Here is a 9,620-nt window from a genome sequence, read left to right as displayed (position 1 = left end):
AGGTGGCAGACTCCTCCAAAGAAACTGTCAGCACAGGTAAAGTTCACCTTGTTCTCTGCACTAACCTTGTTTAACAGATAGTCTACTTTAAAGGGGTGATGTGGTTAACTGAAAAACATGACAGAGATCTAAGATTAGGATAAAACATTTATGGGCTTACTGTGAGTCACAGCAGAGTAAAGTAAAAGTTTATAGTGTTTTTTTAGAACTTGTACAGAGATAAAAGCATCTCTGAATACTGAGAGTTAAATTTGTTGTTATGCAAAGTTCTTCACGCCCCTCTTTTTTTCTTGCAGTTTGATAGATTACAACAATTTTCTATTTACCGTATTTCAGGGACAGTGTAGCTCTTAAATTATGAAGTAAATAGAAAATTACAAATGCTTTTTTCCCCCCTAATTTTACTTAAAACACTTAATTAATGTTGCATGCATTTATCTCCAAGCTTATTTATTCAAATATACACAAATGCAACCCAGGGCACCTAACTTCTTCAGGGATGAACTAGGTAGTAAATACTAACTAACTTTACCATCAGTTGTTTACATTTATACACAATTTTCCAATAAGACTTCAACTATTTTTTGCTTATATTAATAAATAAGCTTAAAAAAGGCAAAATTATACAGTGAAAATATCAGAGATTATGGTAAGGAGAAATTAAGAGCGTTATGTTATAAATCAATATCCTGAGTTTCGAGTATCTCATAGCGCTGTGTTCAATATATGATCTAATTGGGACAATTTTGACACCACAAAAAATATAACGAGACACGGACATCAGACTAAACTAACAATAGGAGCAAGAGAAGCACTGATCAGAGGCTATTTTCTTTTATTTCCTTAATTTTTAGGACATGTCTCTGTTTTATTGAAGTTTAATCTGTCGATCATCCATTTATTTGAATCAAAAGTGGCAGCAGGGAAACACATGCTCAGCAGTGGGTCCCGAGAACCAGGACAGAAACTACTCAATACAACATGAAGGAAAGGAGGATCTGTTCAGATGAGAGCAAAATGATGCCAACAAATGTGAGGCGGGACACAAATCTATTAAAACAACCCTTCTTTTTGGTGAAAACCCGCTGTAGCACATCATTCTCTGGACTGTGACTGTGTCCAGCAGCAACAGGGCAGTTCAAGAAGAAAATACATTAAACTGAGGTAAAGGTTTACACCTCTGCAGGACAACAAACTTAAACTGACACAAGGAGAGCAACAATGGTATGGTTTATTTTTAAAGCGTTTGAATATTTTTTTTATTGTTTTATTTATTTGTTTATTTGACAGGGACAGTTCAATTAAACATTGCAACCAAACAGATGGCCCTTCTCCAAGTACATAAGGCTTGTAGCCATGGGCTAATTTGCAGCCTTCGTCGCTGGTTAGGCTTTTAAAAGGTGTTAGCATTAAGGGGGAGGGAGGTTAGTAACGACACACAGATGCATAAAAAAGCAAGAAAAGCTAGAACCAAAAAAAAAAAAATGTACAGTACAAGCCAGTTTAGTGCTCACACTCTTGATTGTCTTTGAGCCATTTTTTCAATCTTGTGGAGAAAAGTCGAATATCAGTCTGTGACTTAAGCTCCAGAGGCAAAGAGTTCCAGAGATGTGATGCTTTCACTGAGAAGGCGGACTGACCCATAGATGTCAGACAGGATTTAATAAAAGTCTAGATTTAAAACCTATTGTAGGAAGAAGACTAGTAGATTTATATTTAAAAGTATTCTTAATCACACTTAAAAAAAAAGATGTTAAAAAATGTAAACAAATAACATTCTTTTTACATGTGCAAAGTTGGGGGATATAATGTAAAAGATGCAAATTCAAAATTGCACTAAAATTTTACTCTGCAAGGAATGGGCTCAGGATGAATGTAACACTTTTTACATGTTTTTATTTAGAAAATTAAAAATCAAAATCACATATCCATCCAGTTTTAAGTTTGAAGCCAGAATATAATTCATGAAGGCTTATATATGTGTTCCAAATACTGTATATTCAGGTTTTATTTTAAACGGAAATGTTGGAATTAAATCAAATGTTGCCTAAAATAAACATATTTTGCTTTGTTAGAATTATTTCTTAAACTTTCTTCCAATGTTTCTTATTTTCTCCCCTTTTTTCATGTTTGGATTCATTTCAGCTGCACAAGAAGCCAACAGGCAGACTCAGACCGCCATCGGAAAAGCTGCCAACAAGGCCACGGACACCATCAAGGATTTTGGACAGATAATGGAGACCAAATAAACTGTTTAGGCTAAATGCCTGGTTGGCTGGTCATCTACTATGGCTCTTCTGCAGCCAATAATGAGTGGGGATAAGAATTTTCTGTGCAGTGCTTTTCACTAATTTAACATTCCTCCAGAAATTTTTAGGAAATGTCTTTTTCTCCAGTTCTCCGCATATATTTTCATGCTTTATAATGCATTTGAATATGTACATGTATTTTTGGCAAATAAACAGGAGACATCGTCTCTCTTAGTATTATGAAATCTGATTTTTAACAGTGCAGCGGTGGAGCTAATGCTGCTGCTAACTGTACCAGTGTTGTCTCCGTGATGCAACGTGTTGTGCGCTGTTGAAAGCACTCATCAATGAATCACCACAGTCATCATTACTGGCAAATCAGTAAGGAGATGGCCTTTGACAGGCCGATAGCTCCTGATGGGAGTGTGATCAGAGCTTGTCTACCTTAGCGCCCAGCCTCATGCCTCCCTCCATCACACTATGTGGTTGCTAGGCAACAGAACTCAGGGCCAGTATGTGATTGGTTTAGGCCTTCGAATTGAGAGCGAGCCTCCTTCTGCCAGTACATGCTGTTCCTGCCATGCTCACAGTAATGGTAAAGCTAGGGCAGATATTTTTATATATCCTTCCTGGCTTTATATATTTATATATACATGTATACATATATATATATATATATGTGTGTAGGCCAGATGTAAGTAGAGAGAACGATAGAGCCAAATTAACATAAAATACCCTTTATCATGATTATACAAAGGGATGTTTATCCAGCAATGTTTTATAAAGAGGTTTTCAGGGTGAACAGGATGAAAGTCTTGCTTTAAGAAGTGGTTTGCTGTGTGGGAGGCACAGCTCTTCTTCCTCCAGGCTCCTTCAAGCTGAAATTCTCCCTTGTCTTTTGTTTACAGAGAAACATCATCTCTAAGATTTATTTTGCTGCTCACAAATCTTGGTGTGAGGGATTGATTTTCTGGAATTCGGCAGTAATTTTTAAATGCATTAAAAAGAAATCACTATGATTTCTGTTTGATTTCAAAACACATTGACACGCTTTACCCTCCCGATACAGGCCCTCACACTTAATCCCTGTGACATAAGATGTTTATCACGTGTTTCTCCAAAGTGATTCTCCACTAAAAGGTAATTTTCCAGATCAAAAGTTTATCTGTCTGCTTGTTGTTTTCCATTGTGTGGCGGTGAGAACCTGTGCTTAATTACAATGATTTATGTATGATTAGAGAGCACAGCACAGATTTTGTCATTACATTACCACTCGCTTACCAGAGCTCAACGCTGGTTTCCAGGGAAACTGGAAATGGGAGGCTTTTTTTTCTTTCCCATAGACAGAGCTACAGCCTAAAAGAGCGAGGATTGCCTAAGATAGATTCTTCTAGAGACAAACCTGAAGTCGTTGCAAACAGAATCAATCATACCGGGGGGAGATGCACAGACAGATGTTGGTCTCTGTCAGGGGGCTGAGATTTCTGGCATGTTTGACCCAATTCTGAAGAAGTCTGACAGAGAGGTCCGACTTTGCTGCTGAGGTACGTCTATGCATTGGATTTTTAACGGTTTGTCATCCTTGATTTTAGTTGGTTAAATTTATTTCCTTTGCAGGGTGGGTAGTGCTTAATGATTGATTTGAGATATTCAGAATGTGAATCTATTCTTAGGATGAAAGGCTTTGGTTTGAATCACATAGGAATTTTTAGAACATTCGTAGTTTACAAAAAGTATCTTTTGTGTTAAAAGAACCCTTACATTTTCATAAAGTGGACGCAGTAATTACATGAATCAATGTATTACAGAATATGATTTTTTTTTAAGAGAATAAGCAAGATGTTGTTGTTTTTTTTTCTTCCACTCATGTGTGGGTTGGTCTCTGGTTAGAGTTTGCACAAACGCTGTGTATGTGCCATCTTATGCCCTGCAGGTTATTCTACCAACTTACCTAAGACACAGAATGGGGAGCCTGAAGGATGAGAAGCGAAGTCTCAGGGACGACCAACAGCCTTGTGAGAAGACAAATAATGAGGGACTCTCTGTAGGCTCCAACAGTGGCTCTGAGGTTGACGGTAGTCCCCTACGCACATGTCAAGAGTCAACAAGTTTAGAGGATTGTCAGCTTAAACTCCAAACAGATGCAGGCTCTGATGTCAACACAGAGAAACACAGAGAATTCAAAGATCCAGAGCTTTCAGGAGTTGATTGTGAAAGCACTGCCCCAGCAGTCTCTGACTCGGTTAAGGACTCTGTAAAGGCTGAGGCAAAGCCTGTGACTCTGCTGCCTGTAGCTACAGAAAACGAAGCCACAATCTCTATAAACATCCAGGATAATGGAGACGCTGATAGAAAAATCATGGCTCTTGGAAACAGCAAAGGAAGAGATACTGAGAACATCTTTGTTTGTATGCCATCGACTCCCGGCCCCTCTGACCCACGCTCTCCAGCCCCTTTTGGGCAGCAACACATGCGTACACAGGTGAGCCTAGAAGTGGTCCAGTGCTGCTCCGCTGCTACCAGCCCCATGACCCCTCCAGAGGGAGACCATTCCTTCTTCTTCCCGAGCAGTTTTGGAAAACACCAAGCTGCTGCCACTTCTGGCACTAAGGATGCAGAACTGCAAGTGGGTCAGCAAGTGGAATTCTGCTCTGTCGCCACATCCCCCATGACCCCAAAGACACCATCAAGCACAGCTTTTCCAGTGCTAGTTGAAAAAAGGAGTTTTCAAGAAAAGAGTTTGAAAACAACTAAATGTACCGGAGAAACGCCACCAAAAGATGGAACTTTGAAAAGCGATTTGTCAAACAAGATGACTGAAAGCTTGAGTCTAAATAAATCTGTAGGTAGCTCCACCATAGGTCTGGCTACGACTAAAACAAACACCAAGGTAACCTTTGAGGACAATGCTCAGCAATGCAAACAACAGAGGATGGGGAGTATGGATCAAGATATTACGATCTTAGTGACTCACTATGGCAACAACCAGGAGGAAGGGGAAGAGAAAGCAGAGTCACATTTTCAGACCCTGGAACCTGAAATGGTGAAAATAGAAGAAACTGATGGAGGCGGACAAGACATCAGCAATATAAAGAGTGTGAACAGAAAGGAACCAGCCTCCCCAGTAGCCCCTGATCATGCTCAGGAAAAATCAAGCCCAAAGCAGAACCACAAACTACCAGAGGGGGTGAAGATTTGTACCAAAGCTGAAGATTCAAAGGCCATGGCACACAAAGCTGCACGAGACGAGCTGAAAGATGTTTCTATACCAAAATCTCCTGTCCCTGAATCCCCAGCTCCTTTTGGCTGCCACAACATCCGCACACAGGTGAGCCTGGAGGTGGTGCACTGTCAGTCTGTGGCCACAAGCCCCATGACCCCTCCAGAAGGGGACCAAGCCTTCTACTTTCCTAGCTCTCTTGGGAAATGTAGAGAAGCGGGCACCGAAACAAAAGATGCTGAGCTGCAGGTGGGTCAGCAGGTAGAATTTCGCTCCATTGCTACAGCACCCATGACTCCAAGAATGCCAGTAGCTACGATTTTTCCTGACATTAAGAAGGAGGAGAGCATTGAGGAGAAAATATTAGAGGAGAAAGAGGAGGAACAGAGAGAACATGTAACAGAGCACAAGAAGGACGCACTCAAAGAGGAGGAAAAATTAACCCAGAAAGAGAGCGTGGAAGGGGACACAAAGGAAGCAATTAACTTTACGGATACAGATGAGGAGAAGTCCGAGGAGCCGGTGCAGGAGGTAAACTGGGATGAGAAAGGAATGACCTGGGATGTGTACGGGGCTGTGGTAGAAGTAGCGGTACTGGGCACTGCCATCCAGAAACACCTTGAGAAACAGGTGCAGAAACAGAAGCAGCTGTCCTCCATGCCTCCCCCACCTCCACTCAACCCTTCAGCAACACCCCTCCCTTCAGATGCAGGGTGTGGGGGTTCTGGTAAACGCCGAGGGCGGAAGAAAGGGGAGCATGACGGAAAAGCAAGCCGGCGCAGGAGAAACCCGTTCAGGCTGTTGATGGAGAACGTACAGCAGCCACACTGCTGCTCCAAGGCTCACACTAACGAATGAAGAACAGCTGGCCGAGGAGGAGAGGCGTGTTAAAATATTCCATCTGATCTGCGTGGCTTTGATACTCTGATTTACAACAGCTTGAGTTTTGTGTTGGACAGGGGGATAGACAAATCACACCCTCACAAGAGACAAACAAGCTCAGAAAGCAATTACACACCAAGCAATGAAGCATAAAGAAGCTCTTTTACCTTTTACTTTGACATTGTTCTTTTACTAAAAGTTTTTGTAACGTCATTTTAAACAGATTGTCAGGTTTAATGGAGTTACTATGAGTGTGATGCATCAGTGTCATTGTTACGTTTGCTCTTTCTCTTTTATTTTCTACCGCTCAGCTCATTCAGTTATCCAGTGAGTCATTTCAGCTACTGATACTTTTTAATGTACCTCAGGCAAGTGACGCCATGGCAACAAGCTTTCTGTTCCTCCGGCTCATAGAACTGAAGCTGAGAGGGACGAGGCAAGTTTTAAAATGTATTTTCTGTGTTTTTCTTTTATATATAAGAATTTATCCTGATATAAGTAATCTTGACTTTTGTGAATTAAATTTGCCATGCTTTTGTGCAGCTCATATTTAAGTTTCAGCTACCTGGTAGTTTCCAAGCTTAGCTATGACTCATTACTGTATCCAAATGCAACGAAAAGTGTTTCAGCTGTAGACATTTGTAATGAAAATAGATTCTTTTTAGTGTGTTTTATTGCAGAAATCAGTGCAGTGTCAGTGTTCCCGCATTAACATTCATCTAAAGCCACAGTTAAGCAAATAATTTTTATTAACAGATTACACACACTGCAAAAAATGTAAATCTAAATAAGTCATTTGTTCTTAAAATAAGTGCATTTTTTTCTTAAATTGAGGAGGTAAGTGACACACTTTGCCAATGGAACAAGACAATTTACATTTGAAATAATAAAAAAAACTATTGCATTGTCTTATTTCAAGTGCATATTATCTAATTATCTTATTTTAAATGTAAAAATACTCATTCCATTGGCAAACTATCTCATTTACCTGCTCAAATTAAGGGTAAATACACTTGATTTAAGAAATTTTTACTTAATTTCAGATCGTTTTTGCAGTGCAAGTAATACAAGTCAACAAGCACTAAAATACTTTTTCATCAGCGCTTTGCAAAAAGTATCCAGGCAGCAAATGAATCAAACACAAAGGAAATATAGACAATCAGAAAAAGACTTTGACGGACCAATAAATAAGGGTTGTGATCATAGAAAGACATTGCACTTTAGTATTTTCTTACTTTTTAATTGGATTTATGTCTAAGCTTTAGCTGCCAGGAGATTTAACTTTGTGTGTTTACTTGACTTTTAATTGAGTTTATCCTGGGGCAAATAAAAGCCACCATTGCTTAAGACACTGAAGAAATAAAGTGATTTTATTTGCAACTAAAACATGATGTTTTGCATGCTTTGCTTTGTAAAAAAATGCTAACAAGAATTTGAAATTTTGGGAAAAGACTTTTTGCTTTTGTACTTTCATGCAACAACTTAGATATAGACCCATTGATGTGTGTTTATTATTCATTTTCTCCTGGTGTTTTACTCGTATTTGTCTGTAGGAATCTATATTCTGCATATTTATTACAAAAAAAACATAAAATGAGCAATCAAGGCGCTGTGTGGACTTTTCATTTATGTCTAAGACATACCTCAAAGACCAGCGCGAACTTCTTCAATGCTTGATGAAAAAATTAATTGATTCTAAAGCAAAACCTAAATTCAAAAGCAATCCAAATGTAGATACATATACTTTTTTTTTCCTGAGAAAAAATTCAAATAAAGTCAAGAATGTTGTGTTAAACCTTTTGTATACAGTTATCATTATATTTCAAATGTTTTAACAAAGACAATAAGTACGTTTGATTCGGTTTGCATAATATTTTCAATGGATATTACATTCCTAAACAGTTGAGTTACAGATCTGTCCTGTCAAACATCGGGTTGCCAATACTAATTTTAGTGTTGTTTTTGCTGTTTTTCTTATCCAGCTGGGCCAGCGCTGCACTCAGAGGCTCACTGTAGTGGAAAATAGATTATTTTCTTCGTCTTTCTTCTTCTTTTCTTTTAGCTTTGGTGGAAAAAAGATCCTTTTTATTGTGTTTTATTGCAGAAATCAGTGCAGTGTCGGTGTTCCCTCATTAAAATTCATCAAAAGCCACAGTTAAGCAAACTATTTTTATTAACAGATTACAAAAGTAATACATTCATCAAGCTGTCAACAGGTACTAAAATACTTTTTTATCAGCGCTTTGCAAAAAGTATCCAGGCAGCAAATGAATCAAACGCAAAAGAAAAATATAGACAATCAGAAAAAGACTTTGACGGACCAATAAATAAGGGTTGTGATCATAGACAGACATTGCACTTTAGTATTTTCTTACTTTTTAATTGGATTCATTTCTAAGCATCAGTTGCCAGGAGATTTAACTTTGTGTGTTTACTTGACTTTTAATTGAGTTTATCCTGGGGCAAATAAAAGCCACCATTGCTTAAGACACTGAAGAAATAAAGAGATTTTATGTGCAACTGAAACATGATGTTTTGCATGCTTTGCTGTGAAAAAGAAATGCTAACAAGAATTAGAAATTTTGGGAAAAGACTTTTTGCTTTTGTAGTTTCATGCAACAACTTAGATAAAGACCCATTGATGTGTGTTTATTATTCATTTTCTCCTGGTGTTTTACTCGTATTTGTCTGTAGGAATCTATATTCTGCATATTTATTACAAAAAAACATAAAATGAGCAATCAAGGCGCTGTGTGGACTTTTCATTTATTTCTAAGACATACCTCAAAGACCAGCGCTAACTTCTTCAATGCTTGATGAAAAAATTTATTGATTCTAAAGCAAAACCTAAATTCAAAAGCAATCCTAATACATATACTTTTTTTTCCTGAGAAAAAATTCAAATAAAGTCAAGAATTTTGTGTCAAACCTTTTGTATACAGTTATCATTATATTTCAAATGTTTTAATAAGGACAATAAGTATGTTTGATTCGGTTTGCATAATATTTTCAATGGATATTAAATTCCTAAACGGCTAAGTTACAGATCTGTCCTGTCAAACATCAGGTTGCTAATACCAATTTTAGTGTTGTTTTTTGCACTTTTTCTTATCCAGCTGGGCCAGCGCTGCACTCAGAGGCTCACTGTAGTGGAAAATAGATTATTTTCTTCTTCTTTCTTCTTCTTTTCTTTTAGCTTTGGTGGAAAATAGATCCTTTTTATTGTGTTTTATTGCAGAAATCAGTGCAGTGTCGGTGTTCCCTCATTA

General features: G+C 38.1%; 1 protein-coding gene across 1 annotated transcript; it reads left to right on the top strand.

Annotated features, from left to right (window-relative positions):
- The first annotated feature begins 3,542 nt into the window (after positions 1-3,542).
- On the top strand, positions 3,543-7,210 carry LOC119773227 (G protein-regulated inducer of neurite outgrowth 3). The gene is made up of 2 exons (XM_038270126.1): positions 3,543-3,793; positions 4,183-7,210. Exon 2 carries the CDS (start codon positions 4,213-4,215, stop codon positions 6,325-6,327), a length of 2,115 nt encoding a protein of 704 aa, XP_038126054.1. The 5' UTR covers positions 3,543-3,793; positions 4,183-4,212; the 3' UTR covers positions 6,328-7,210.
- The last annotated feature ends 2,410 nt before the right edge of the window (positions 7,211-9,620 follow it).

Source organism: Cyprinodon tularosa, unplaced genomic scaffold (genome assembly GCF_016077235.1).
Source record: "Cyprinodon tularosa strain WSP-4 unplaced genomic scaffold, ASM1607723v1 ctg751, whole genome shotgun sequence".
In the NCBI taxonomy this organism is placed as follows: Eukaryota; Metazoa; Chordata; class Actinopteri; order Cyprinodontiformes; family Cyprinodontidae; genus Cyprinodon; species Cyprinodon tularosa.
The sequence above is the reverse complement of the archived record's forward strand: the minus strand, read 5'-3'. Positions and strand labels throughout refer to the sequence as shown.

Bases quoted from the DNA above. Each gene is read 5' to 3' on its own strand.
- LOC119773227 (XM_038270126.1), top strand. From the start codon at position 4,213: ATGGGGAGCCTGAAGGATGAGAAGCGAAGTCTCAGGGACGACCAACAG.